This window comes from Mirounga angustirostris, unplaced genomic scaffold (genome assembly GCF_029215605.1).
Source record: "Mirounga angustirostris isolate CCGP_5_RB_7025 unplaced genomic scaffold, mMirAng1.0.hap1 SCAF_2, whole genome shotgun sequence".
Lineage (NCBI taxonomy): Eukaryota > Metazoa > Chordata > Mammalia > Carnivora > Phocidae > Mirounga > Mirounga angustirostris.
Window position 1 is genome coordinate 170,429,985 of NW_026991710.1, and position 14,085 is coordinate 170,444,069.

Sequence of the window (14,085 nt, forward strand, 5' to 3'; positions counted from 1 at the left end):
GTGTCTCTCTCTGGCAAATAAATAAAATTAAAAGAAAAAAACTACTTATTCATACGCAACAATAAAATCACAAAATGTCTAACAGTTTATATTTGATTTCACAGACAAATAAGGAACCATTGGCAGTTGTGAACAGGGCAATACTATTAGAAACGCTTGTGGTGAGAAGATTTCTACGCCAAGTTGCCTGGAATGGCTATGGTGTCCCTGCCTACCTCTCTGCGTCAACAACAGTGGGGCTCCCTGGGACTTGACCCTCCACTGTATGTAGGAGGAGCCACCCTGCCTATATCCTTCAGACACCAAGACTGGCACAAAGATACTAATCCACTCATAAATATGACTACTTATCGTGTACATCCTGGGCCTAGGAGACGTTCAATGACGCTTCAAGGGGATAGGAGCCCTGTGCTTTTGTCCAGAAGGGAAACATGGTACAACCTCCAAACTTGAGTCCTTAATGCCCAATCCCTCTCATATAATCTTATCCCTTTTAGTAATAGCCCAGGGGTTGCCTCCTAGTAGAAGTCGAGCTTCTCGACTTGTGCCAGCATCCAGTTACACTCACGCAAGTCATCCGGGACGCAATGTGGAAAGATGTCGCCTGACACAGAAGGGGAGGCAAATGGGGCATGGTCACCTTCAATCCCTTACCTTTTGCTGGGACAGTGATTTCCAAATCACTTCTCTAAATTTTAAAACAAGATCAGAGTCGACATTTGTACACAATCAATGCACCCATTAAATCAATGGCTCTCAATCTTGCGTTCCCAAATTGAGAATCACCTGGGGAACTTAAAAAAATACCAGTGGGTCATCCCCCAGGAGATTCCGACTCGATTGCTCTGAGTTAGAGGCCCTTGCCACAGCTGGCTGAGAACGTCAGAGAGACACCGACTTCATCACTTAAATCACACACATATGTATTTCAATAAACCAGGGCTACATTAAACATTTGGCGCTCATCTTTCCATCTACTGTTTCTCGATAAAACTGTTTAAACATACTTTAAACTGTTAAACATCAGTTTGAAACTCAAAAAAAAAAAAAGTTAATGTCAACACACCTCCAAAGTACCTGCGTAGGATTTTCTCCCCCATCCTGGCTGACAATACTACAGAAGTCTGCCTTTCTGCTGGGTTTGAAAAAATAGCATTGGGTGATGACCAGGGATTTGGAGATCTAAAACCTGACCACCATTTCCAGCAGCAAGAGCCTTCACTGACAATTGCTAAAAAAATAACCAAACCCGGGGCACCTAGGTGGCTCAGTCGTTAAGCATCTGCCTTAGGCTCAGGTCATGATCCCCGGGTCCTGGGATCGAGCCCCGCATCAGGCTCCCTCCTCAGTGGGGAGTCTGTTTCTCCCTCTCCCACTCCCCCTGCTTGTGTTCCTGCTCTCGCTGTCTCTGTCAAATAAATAAATAAAATCTTTAAAAAAAAAAAAAAAAAACCCTGAGTATTTTCATACCTAATCTCCAAGAATCAGAAGTTTCCTAAACCCTGTGTGTTTAACACTTCCCCAGCAAAGTGGCTTGGATATGAATCATCAACATGATCCAGTCACCCAAGTTTCCAGGCTCCAGCACAATCACGGAGATTGCTTTTTGCAAGTTATCCTGGCCTTCGGAGGTGCAGAATTCACTTGAAAATAAGGAAAAATAGGGACTCCATGAGAAGCAGCAACTGAAGCCTTCAAAATTATACCCAGTCACTCTCTTTGAATGCAGATTTATAGCCTTTTGAGGGTATCACTAGCATACGGCTACCAACATCAAAAGCTCTCTTAGAAGAAGCACAAGTCAAATGCTTATGCACATTTGAAATCTGCCCCACCCAGTGTCCTCAGAGTGTCCAACTATTACATCCACTTGAATAACCACCTCCTAATGGGCCCAGCGGACCATTCAAACTGGAAAGTGTTACCTTCTCACCACACCTGAAAATCCAGCTTTACACAGGGAAAAATGGAAATTGGAAGTGATTTATTTATCCAGATAAGAATAAGAGCTGTGTGGCAAATACCACTCTAAAATCATATCCTTTGCGTAAAGCATAACTCACAGCACTAATACCACATAGAAAATGCAGTTACTATAATATTCTTTCCTGTGTACAGATTTTTAAAATAATGACATTTAGAAAGTATTTAGGACCTACTAGGGATTGACTGTAGTAGATCCTAAATACCAGTTCAGTATTTGTTCATACTGGATACACTTATTACCAAGGATGCAGAAGTAATTGAGACAAAAGCTTAAGACTCACCCCAAATTTCCTCCCAACATGAAACAAATCCATAATGGAAACACTTTTTATGATATTAATTAGCTCTGCTACACTGAACTAACCTGAGCCCCTCAAATCAAAACCCTAATGTTCTCTAAGAACTGAGCCAAGAAGAGAGATCTATATTATTTCAAAGGTATTTAGAAAAATATAAACATTTTAAATAAAAGGAAGACATCCTTTAACAGAGAGGAAAAATGATCAATAGTCTTTAGTCTTCTGGTATTTCTTTTGAATTCGTTTGTGCCTCTATTGATTACTTCTGTTATTATAGGCCCAGAAAGGAAAAAAGGTAAGAATGACATTGAGAAAGTGAAGATCTGGATTCATGGATGAGCACCGACAGAAATGACCTATAAAAGTCAAGAAAGCTACTTTGCTTCTCTAGACTTTGGTTGTTCACATAAAAATTTGGGCTTTGGCCTAGAAATTTTAGGGTTCTTTTCAGTGATATAATTTTATGATTTTCCTCTACAGAATTACATAGAAACTCGGTGATCAAATTAATGTTTATGAAACATTAAATGGATGGCCACGTAAATGCTTTCTATCTCCTGCTTTTAGGCAGTGCCCCTCCACAAAGCTAGAAGAAGCTTTAGAAGCACAGCTCAAACAAAGATGAGTACTGAACATGAGAAATGACTGGCTCCCGGATCCTTTCAATCTCTTCATAAAATACACCAAGGTCACTGAGACAAACTGGAAGTCAGAGTGTTGTATACAGTGAGTTTTGTTTATCAAAGGCGTTTTATTACAATAATGTGAGAAGACTTAGAGAACCTGGAAACATAAAATTTCATAAATCTGGTTTCTATTGGAAAGAAAAAGTAAGTCACTCTAGCAACCATAGGCCTCTGCATCCAACTGAGCAAAAATGAGCCACAGTGGGGGCGTGGGGGGGTTCCTAACTCCTTCAGCCATTTTCCATGCAACCCACTTCGGTTGCTAGAGTTGCTTGTGTATGCATTAGTTTACAACCACTGATTTAGGAGAAACTGATACCTAGAATTAAATTTTTTATGGTGTTGGTACCTTCCTCAAAATGCTTCAGCCAAGGCTTACCAGCATCATTCCTGAAGTCCCACTAACTTGTCCTGAAAATTCTACAGCCACAGCATTTTTTATTGAAGGTTTTAATATATATTTAAAATGCCAAGAAATGCTTCCCAAAATGATAAAAATACTGTGAAGAACCAGAGAAGGAAGTGACACGTTGAAGCACCTGTGGTCTCCAACTTCCCAGGCTCATCACACTGCTTAAAGGAGAAGGGAATTTTTGAGAAGTCTTGAGGAAGAAACAGACAGGGGGGCCTGGGTTGAGCACCCAACCCTTGGTTTTGGCTCAGGGTCATCATGACATTAAGCCCCATGTCAGGCTCCACATTCAGCAGAGAGTCTGCTTGAGATTCTCTCTGCTTCCACGCCTATGCTCACACTCTCTCTCTCTCAAATAAATAAATCTTAAAAAAAAAATACAAAGATTTGGGGGTTAGACGAGAGATACCATGGAGAGAGAAACAGAGTACCTAAATTAAGAAGTCAAAATTAAATCGACATCTCAAGTGTTATTAATGCCATTTAAATTAATAGCACAGAACTTTCATGATCTAAGTTTACTATAAGGATGATACATGACAGTCTACTAATATATAATACATACGCAGACACCCATGCATTAAAGCACTTATCACCTTGACAATTATTAATAAATGGCTTTATAAGTGATGGTCTTCTCTCCTGCAGGATGTGATATGATAGTGCTGTCTTTCCGCATTGCCATTCCAGAGGTTGAAATGCATCTTAAGCTGTCTGTTAAAACTTGAGAACATAAATGGGTTGTGTGGGTTTTCTTTTTTTGCTTTCTTTTTGCCCCAATGTAAAAAAAAGACATTAATGACAAATCTTTTATTCAGCTTTATTTCTTTAAAGCAAACCCCCAAATACATCCCACCCACACACCTCACACTGACAAAACCTGTGAACCTCCTGATTGTTTTTGTTTTTGTTTTTTCCCGTAAGGGAAACAACTTTGGAAATCTGATGCAATCAGTGTAGCTTCTGGTCCCAAGACTGAGGGAGATACAAGCGTTGCTGGTTTAGATGCAGGAGAGTTAAACTTTTTCCAGCCCCTCTCAAATAGCTCATAAAATACTTACATTTGCCTGGCAAAGAATTTTATTCGGTGGTCTGTATTTTTTGGGCCCTATCTCTTTTTAAAGACAGGCTGGAAAATTCTTAAAGACACATTGATGAAAATTGTTATTGGAAGTCCAATTGCCTTGTGCCATGGCACAACCTTCAAGTACAAATTTAAAGACTTTTTTTTTTTTTAAGATTTTATTTATTTATTTGAGACAGAGAGAATGAGAGACAGAGAGCATGAGAGGGAGGAGGGTCAGAGGGAGAAGCAGACTCCCCACCGAGCAGGGAGCCTGATGTGGGACTCAATCCCGGGACTCCAGGATCATGACCTGAGCCGAAGGCAGTCGCTTAACCAACTGAGCCACCCAGGCGCCCACAAATTTAAAGACTTTAATCTTGTTTTACAAGTGTACACAGAAAGAAAAAATACAGCACATACACTCAAAATTAATAATAAAGACAATGTATTTAGAAAGCCATGAAGATGGAGGAGCTAGTATTCTATTTCTAAAAAGCCTGGCTTATTTATAATGGCATCTTTAAAAATAAAACCAGAGAACTAATTTGTGATTTCACCTACTTTAATGAACACCTTCATTCCTTAGATTAAGAAAACGTTATTGCTTATCAAGTTCCTCAGAATATGTGACATACAACTTACTCCATACCACACTATGCCATTAGCGATTTATTCACAATTTTACTTCCCTCCAAGCACTTCGGACACATTTCCCAGGCAGGGCCATTTCTGTTTATAACCATGAGAAACATAACACAAACAGACCGAGAAGGCAACACAGGTATCATCCAAAAATTTTATTCACGTATTTCTCCTTCCTCACACATGCTCACGCATCCGCAGCCCTGTCTCAAGTGCAACATGAGCAAAATGCTGTTATCGTCTGGCTCAGGTCTAATCAATCCATCTGGTAATAAAATAGAATTACATGCTAAAGAAGTCCAAAAGGCCCAGAAACCATTTGGAGACTCAGCTTCTAGGCTTGGTACTATTTACTGCTACCTGTCTGGCCTTGGTTGAAGAATCTCTAAATCTAATTTTATCATCTGTTCAAGATCAGGGTGGATGTGAAAATACAAAGCAATCACACTTGTAAACATCCCTTAAAAGTGCCAAGTTCCATGCAAATGAATGATTACTCAAAACAGTCATCCATGAGAGTATCACTCTTATACTTAACCATCTTTTTAGAATAGTCTGTCTAGGAATGTAGGCTTTCCAACCTATTAAGGGAAAACATATATATATATAAAACCCTCATACAGTTATTTAATTCTTTGGCAATTAAATTTCCCTGAGTTTATTTTATCACAGTATTGAATAAGTTTTAGAAACTTTCACCTAGGGGCGCCTGGGTGGCTCAGTCGTTAAGCGTCTGCCTTCGGCTCAGGTCATGATCCCAGGGTCCTGGGATCGAGCCCCGCATTGGGCTCCCTGCTCTGCGGGAAGCCTGCTTCTCTCTCTCCCACTCCCCCTGCTTGTGTTCCCTCTCTCGCTGTGTCTCTCTCTGTCAAATAAATAAATAAAATCTTTAAAAAAAAAAAAAAGAAAGAAAAACTTTCACCTAAATAGTATTTATACCTTAACATAATGTGGTTGGAGTAAAAAATATTGGTTGGTGTATGCTATTGGACAATGACTGCCAGGGGCTGGGTGAGTAACAGTAAGCATAATGGGCCCTGTCAAGGAGAGATAACTAACTACCTTGCCGCAGAGAAAGACAGACCCCAAACACGTACACGATGTTCTGACAATGATAATCCAGCTGGTTGGGAAGCCTCAGTATGCTGTATGAACAGTGCTCTGTTTTGGGTTTTTTTTTATTTTTTTGGTTTTTTTGAACCAACTGGTTTTACTCTACCTCTTACTTAACTATGGCCTCATTCTCTCATTATCTTGAATTCCAGATCATTTCAAGTGCAGGTCAGTCAAGAGATACGATAGAATGAAGGTGATTGAGAGGAGTAGAAAAGCTTCTTATTTAATAAAAATCTGACTTTGGGCAAACAGCTCAACTTCTGGGGGACTCAGTTTCCTCTTTATTACATGCAATTAATTAGATGCAAACGTCAGTCCTCAATTACTTCAAAATAGAATTCAAGACTTTTTTTTTTTAAGATTTTATTTATTTATTTGACAGAGAGAGACACAACAAGAGAGGGAACACAAGCAGGGGGAGTGGGAGAGGGAGAAGCAGGCTCCCCACTGAGCAGGGAGCCCAATGCGGGGCTCGATCCCAGGACCTTGGGATCATGACCTGAGCCAAAGGCAGACACTTAACAACTGAGCCACCCAGGCACCCCGGATTCAAGACTTTTCAAATATTGCATCTGTCTTTACAAATGCTGGAAGAAAGACAATTTATCATCTCAGAATGGAGCTCCTGAATGTGTTCGTTTTATGAGTGGCTGCATGTTTGTCTGAGTTAAAACTGACATTTGTGTTTACCTAGTCTTCTATTGGCATTTTAAAAATAGTCTTACACTGTATTCCACTTCATACTGGCTTGCACGTGAAAAACAATATTGAAAATACAAACTCTGAATTACTATCACATGTGGCCCTGCTACTTAAAGATGGATGGGGTTCATGGATGGGGTCATCTAGAAGCTTATCAAAAATGCAGAATCTCAGGCCCCTCCCCAGACTAACTAAATCAGAAGGTGCATTTTTAGGAGAACTGCAGCGATTTACATGCACATTAACATTTGAAAAGCACTGATTTGTAAGTTTCAAAGATATTACCAGAGAAGCTTCCATAACCCATGATCATTTGGTTTCCCCTCCTCTCCTCATGGATTTTATTAAATTAAATTCAAACAAAGATGGTAACTACTAAATAAGTACTGTTGCTAGCAGAAGCCACCAATCCCTTTCACACTACTTCCAACAACACATGCACAAATATATTCAGAGGCAAATTTCTCATCCAATATTTAGAAAATAAATTTGCTTTTATACTAAGTTATCAAAATCTGTGAATGATAGTACACACAACATAGCTACGCTGGTGTTAATTGAGCCTTTGAAGTATGCAGGATGATTTCTTCCCATGCCTGCCTGCCAACCACCTACCTTCCGGAATTTCTGCAGTACCACTTTCCCTTGGACTCACCTGATTTGAGAAATTACAACGTTTGATTTTAGATAACAACAAAGCATCTGCGAAATTCATTCGTATTCAGGCTCCGCATCGCTGCAGTGACGTTTACCCTACATGATTCCTCCTAGCCTTAAAATGCCAGCTTGGGTTGGTGGGATATCTGCGCGCCAAGGTCTCTCTTCCTGGGGAGTAAGGCTCTTTCGCACTTTATGAACCAGAAATTTGGGGACAGAGAGTCAGAATCTGCATTAAGTGAAGCTGGCCTTGACCTCACTTGGAAGACATCTTTTGTTTTTTCAGTTTCCTTATTTATGAAGAAAGGAACTGGTCATAGAGGAAGTATTCAGGCCTCGCCTTACTCTTGTCTTGTTAGAAACAGTATCGGGAAATACTCTTGAGTCCTGTAGCGGTCCGATATACCGGAGAAGCATCACACAGGTGGGTTGTTTCTACTCGAGCCCCAGAAACACAACCCAGGACTTCTGCCCCTAATTTCTATGTCGGTGAAGTCGGTGGGGAGGGGCAGGTGTCGAGCACAGAAGACGCGGTTCACACCCTGTCCTGCGCACCCACACCCGCTTTCGGAAGAAATACTGCAAAAGCACAGTGGATTTCTAAGGCAGTCCAAAGTGAATACATTAACATCGGCCTAAGTCTGAAAATTATCTACGCACAGCATGAGTATGCGCACAGTAAGGCCCCACGATGCAACGTGGCACAAACAATTAAAAGTTCTTTCCAAAGCGGAAATGCAAAATAGAACGAATACCTATTTTCTGTAAATGAATCTAGCCATCTGCCTCGAAAGAGCTGCAGGAGTACCCCAAACAGCAGAAACAGCAGCCTCTGGTGTTAACAGTCTACTCTCAAATCTCACGCTCCACATTTCCCCGGCAAACAAGGCTAAAAATACAAGACATGCAACCAATAGTCTCTTGGGATCTGCCATTCCATGGATGGCGTATTCAATCAGAGTAATATTTTCTGCTGAAATTCAGAATTGAAAAAAATATAAAGCAAGCCATCATATTAGAAACTGGCGTTCAGATTTTTAACTGTGAATCCAATCCCAAAGAATATTAAGCTGAATGGTGAGAGGGTGGTTGTTTTCATACAACATAAATCTCTGAGATTTATCTGAATATATTTATAGATTTATTGAAGCTACTCCGAATCCCTCTACAACTCTCACAGTGATAGAGAAATTTTTTAGTCCTTTTGTCACCAAAATATAAGGGTCACTTTATTTTTGGCATAGTTTAGAAAACGGTCCTTGTTGTAGGCTCTGGAGCAGGACAGTGTAGGTTCGAATCCAGGCTCCTCCATATACTAACTCCGTGACCTTGCACAAGTTATTTAATCCCTCTTTGCCCTTCGTTTCCTATATTAAAAATGAGAATACAACTCACCTCAGAGTGGTATTTTAAGGACTAAATGAGTTAACATACGTAAAGTGTTTAGAATAATCAATGGCACACACTAAATACAAAAATTGCTATTAGTATTTCGCACTCAAGGCTACAAAAATGCCTTCTCTGAAGGAATAGGCAGAATATAAAGAGCGGTAGCAACACGATGGTAAGTTCTCACGCAAATGAGGGGGGTGAGCTGGTCAGGGTCTTCGCCTAGAGTTTGCAGCTCTCATTACAGGAAAGTTCCCATTGGCTATTCAGTCATGCCATTAGTTCATGAAGGTATCAGAAGGAGGAGGACAGGGCGCCTGAGTGGCTCAGTCGGTTAAGCGATTGCCTTTGGCTCAGGTCATGATCCCAGGGTCCTGGGATCGAGTCCCACATCAGGCTCCCTGCTCTGCGGGGAGCCTGCTTCTCCCTCTCCCACTCCCCTTGCTTGTGTTCCCTCTCTCGCTGTGTCTCTCCATCAAATAAATAAATAAAATCTTTAAAAAAAAAAAAAAAGGAGGAGGACAGAAGAGAAGACAATGACGTGGCTGCTCAACTGGCACTTGCCTCAATATGGGATTAGGATTAATGGCAAAAGTGCAATCAAGAGGCATCCCCATTAGGACTTTCTGTGAATGTGTGTGCCTGTCCATTACGGGGACACCTGTATCCCCACTACCAACTTCTTTAAGAGGATGTTACAGAATACATCTTTCTTTGTAAATACACCTGTCTTTGGGATTAGATGTGAATGCATGTAGCCTGGGTCTCTAGCCGTCACATTAAAAAAAGAAGAAGAAAAGGCACAAGGGAGTGGTACCAAACATTCACTAAATCCTGTACAACTAATTCCTTGAGAAACCTTTAGAGTTGGCAACATTTTAAGCTGGGTACTATATATAGTAGAAGGAGGACAATAAAGTCATTGAGACGATAGAGAGAAAACTGCTTCCCTAACTAGTAAGACAGCAGGGTCTGGAACTACCTGACCCACCCAGTCATACAGTTCTGAGAGCCCAAGGAGGATTCCTGGCCCCTGCCACCACTTACAGAACCATACACAGGTCACTCAAAGAGTGGGGAAGGACATTTATTTTTCATAGTGAGACCCTGCAAAAGAACAGCTTTCTTTCTAAGGGCCAAATGAGAACAACAAATCTCATCTTAAGAACTAAGATACTCGAAGACATTTCTTGAGCAGAAAAGAAGGTGCCATGGGACTGTTCAAGCTGAGAGCACAACCCAAGAGTGAGAATAAGACAATCCTGGAAGGAAACTGGGAGAAAAGACACTTTCCTCATAGCACTCTGGAGGGACAGTTTTTTTGAGGAAAAGGAGCAGAACAAGAAAGGCCGGGGGGGGGGGGGGGGGTGTTGGGAAGGAGGCAGAGGCATATAAAGTTCATTAAGAAGGAAATGACTAAAGATTTTAAAATGTATGAACCAGGTAGATAAATGGATTTAAGTATGTGTAAACCGTCTGACCCTATTATGCCCAGAAAATAAATGTGTACTTCTCTTGCCCTTAATGCATTTCTATAGCTATTATAAGGAAGATGTCATTGTCCGGGACATTTTTTAAAGCAAGGAACTTTGTGGAAGTTTAGCCTATCTAAGATTACCTCCCTCCCTGCCTTTAGATGAGGATATCTTTATGTACAGTATCTAATACAGGAATCACAACCAGATCTACAGCACTACTCTTGTTTTTCAAAGAACAAAAACAAATCAACATGACAACACAATGTGGATTCAATTAGCACTTGGCAGGTCATGAATAACTTTTAAACAACCTTCTTTTAAGTTGTAAAGTGTTAAAATATACAGTAATCATGGCACCAAAGTGCCTTCCTTACAGTGTGCCAGCAGCCAGGAACATAAATCTGAAAAGATAAGTCATGCTTGCAAAGGAAGGAACCAGAACTTTGCTCCTTGGGCCATACCAGTTTCTACAGGCAGTCCCTTGTCCCAAGTTATCTTCCCCTTCCAGTACGTTCATTTAAAGCCAATTACCTGAAATCTCCCTCTGATTTTCAGACGGTTTTACATTAAGTATGGAGAAGAAAAGGAAAAAAAAAAAAAAAGTTGGTGCACTCATCTTGCAAACAAAGCGTAAGTCATTATAAAGAAAATGCTACTGAACTGTTAAATATTCTTAGATCACAAAGCAAACGGCATAATTCTATATCCCCTGTTGTTGGGGGGGGGGCAGAATACCTTGGTTCAAATCAACATGAAAAGGCTTGCAAAAAAAACCATTTCCTTGGATAAAGAACAACCTAGGGTCAACCCCACAGAGTCTGGTGAGACGACTCAACAAACATGCCACAAAGTTCACCTCATCTTGCTTTTAATGAACGGGCACCTTCCCAAGCTGGCAGAACTTAAGGAACATTGAAACACACCCTTTGTTCTGAAAACTCCCATGGTGCCCACCTGTCCAAAGCCAGATGCATGCAGCTTCACAGGTTCCAGAGCCGGCTTACGACCCATTCCCTACTGAATCTCGGACAGATGCTAAGGAATGGTCTTCATACCCCCACAACATAAAATACTACAAGGGAAATATTAGGCAGATTTACTGCTCTGCTCCATGTGTCTTGAACATTACTATGATCTGTGCAAGACATTTTGTTGTAAATAAGCCTGCCGAGTGTACAGTATGTTTTCTAGGAGACCTTTAAAGAACAGCTTGCAGACAAGAGGTGCTAGCCTTAGTTTCACAGCCAGCAAAACTCCATCCAAGAGGCTTCTGGCATTTCCCCACCTCTTGTTTGGGGCTGGCTTCCAAGGGGTCAGTACATGGAGGCAGGCACTCTTAGGTATTTCCACATCAAATAGCAAGTGGGAATTCAGACATTTAGATAATTTAGAAAGGAAAAGGCTTGCTTTTCCCTGTAACAGTGTATTAAAAACAACTCAGAGCAAAGTCAGCTTTGCAAGAAGGCATTCTCCATAGTAAATTAAATGGCTGAAGCTTATGCTTCTTCCAGCAAGGGAAACAACTATGCTTCACCAGAACCCAGAGTGTGCAATCACGAGGCTCATTTTTAAACCTTTGCTGCTTTTTAAAAAGCCTGCTCCACCAAAAACAAAACAAAAAAAAAAGGAAAAAAAGTTTTCAGGAAATTAAATGCAAATAGTCAATGAACAGGATCATAAAACAGAAAGCCTCTTATCTACCTTTTTCTTTTTTTTTTTTTTAATTCTTCATTCTAGGCACCCTGACTGCTTTTAACACACCGTTAGCTTTTATAAAAATGAGATTGTGTTGGTTCTTTTATGATCGTCGTCAACCCCTTCCACCCTCTTCTGTCTCCCGGCTACCATTATGTTCAGGATAGCCAAGAGAGTAGAAGGTGAGGTGGTCAGCTCAGTCCCCCTCTCGCCAGACAAGCGATAGGTAAATTATTCAGTGCAATTACGTATTCTAAAACCTAATGGATGGCACACAGGGAAGGAGAAAGGTAAAGATGGGCAGGAAGGAGAGGCTTCGGGATTATTTCAAAGGTAAAGCCGTAATACTCAAACTATGTGCTGAAATTGCTTCTGATCATCTTCAAAACAAGTCGGCGGGATTTATCTTTAACTTGATGCTCACGGTTCTCGTTCACAGGGGAGGTGAAACCAGTTGCGAAATTTCACTCTACTGGAGTCCGGAGGATCCAGGAAAACTGGGTTTACGTTTCAAAGTCAGCAAGAAGCGGCGGTTTCCCCGCTGCTCCGTGGAGCCCTGCCCTCGCTAGCTCCCTAGCCGGAGTAGGCACCCGGTAGCGGGAGGAGGCGCCGGGTGAGCAGCCTCGGGACAAACGCTTACCCCGGCTCGGCACCGCAGGCGCAGCTAAACGCGGATGGTGCACACAGCTCTCCCGGGCTCCCGCACACCGCGGCCTCCTCGAAAGCAAGCCCAGTGCTGTTTAGGTCCTCGGGCTAGTGTCGCCCGTGGGGTGCCAAGCTCAGCGGACTTTAGCTTGGGTGCTGCTCCCCAAAGGAAAAAAGCGCCCTCTCCATTCAAGCCCACCCTACAGAGACTCCCATCACCCCGCCCCTCTCCCAGAAACTCTCGGACACCACTATGCGCGCCCACCCGTGGTCTCTCGCCTTGGAGGCAAGTGGAGAGGGCAGGGGAGAGCGAGACTGGAGTGAAGAAGTGGGTACTCCAGTCTGCAGCAATTGGGGGAGGGCTCGGAAAATGGAGCAGGCGATGGGCGTCAAGGGGTAGGGGCCCCGATCACAGCAACCTGTAGGATTGCAGCTGATCGCAAACTTGGGGTGGAAGGCAGTGGTCCCCTCCGAGGTCCTCCGCCCGATTCCCACCCTGTGGGGTCCGCGCGTAGAGATGCAGGGCGCAACTTGGGAAGCCAGCGCCATGGGTGCGGGTCCCGCTCGGTCTCGCCATCGCCCCCTCGCCTCTTCCCCAGCCCCGCCGCCCGCTCCGCCCGGCGCTTACCTCGGGCAGCCGCAGCCCCCGCCGCCCAGAAGCAGAGCCCCAGCCACGGGAGCCACCGGCGCGCCCCTCCAGCGCCTCCTCCTGCGGCGGCCGCTCTCCCCATGCTCCTCGCCCCGCTCGGAGTCTGGCTCCTCTTCCACGCCCCGGGCGCCCGGGAGAGGAACGGCGAGCTGGGGACCGAGACGAGCGGGTCCCGGAGGTCTTCGGCGAGTGACTGGTCCACGGCGGCTCCCTACAGCCCCCGGGCAGGGCGCCCGGAGCCGCCGCCGGCCGAGCACCGGGAGCCAGCACGCGCCCCCATAGCCTCCCACGGCGGGGCGAACGCTCCCGCCACGGCCGCTGCCGGAGCCGCGCGTCGTCCCCGCAGCACCGCTCGCCGCGCTCCCGCTGCTGCCGGGTCCGGGACTACGGGGCGGAGGAGCGAGACCGCATCGCTAATGAGATCCCCGCGGCCGCCCCTTCTCCTCCCCTCCGAGCGGCAGCCAATGAGCCGGGCCGGGGCGGGGCGGCGGCGGGCCGTGCGGGGCGGGAGGCCGGGAGGCGCAGGTGAGCCCCGCGGCTGCGGCACGCGCCCCCGGGTTCCTCCACGCTCCGCAAATGGCCCCCGCTCGCGGAGAGAGGAAGCAGGTCCGGAGCCGGCTCGGGTACGCGAGCTCACGCTTACGGACGTGAGCGGCGCCGGCG

At 44.0% G+C, this 14,085-nt stretch overlaps 1 protein-coding gene across 2 annotated transcripts in view; it reads right to left on the reverse strand.

Moving 5' to 3' along the window:
- The window catches only part of UNC5D (unc-5 netrin receptor D), a 541,726-nt gene extending 528,094 nt beyond the window's left edge, over window positions 1-13,632 (reverse strand). For both annotated transcript variants that reach the window (XM_054508603.2, XM_045879822.2), the window contains exon 1: window positions 13,402-13,632. In XM_054508603.2, coding sequence (XP_054364578.1) covers window positions 13,402-13,504 — 103 coding nt within the window. In that variant the 5' untranslated portion in view covers window positions 13,505-13,632. The remainder of the gene's footprint in view (window positions 1-13,401) is intronic.
- Between the last annotated feature and the right edge of the window lie 453 nt (window positions 13,633-14,085).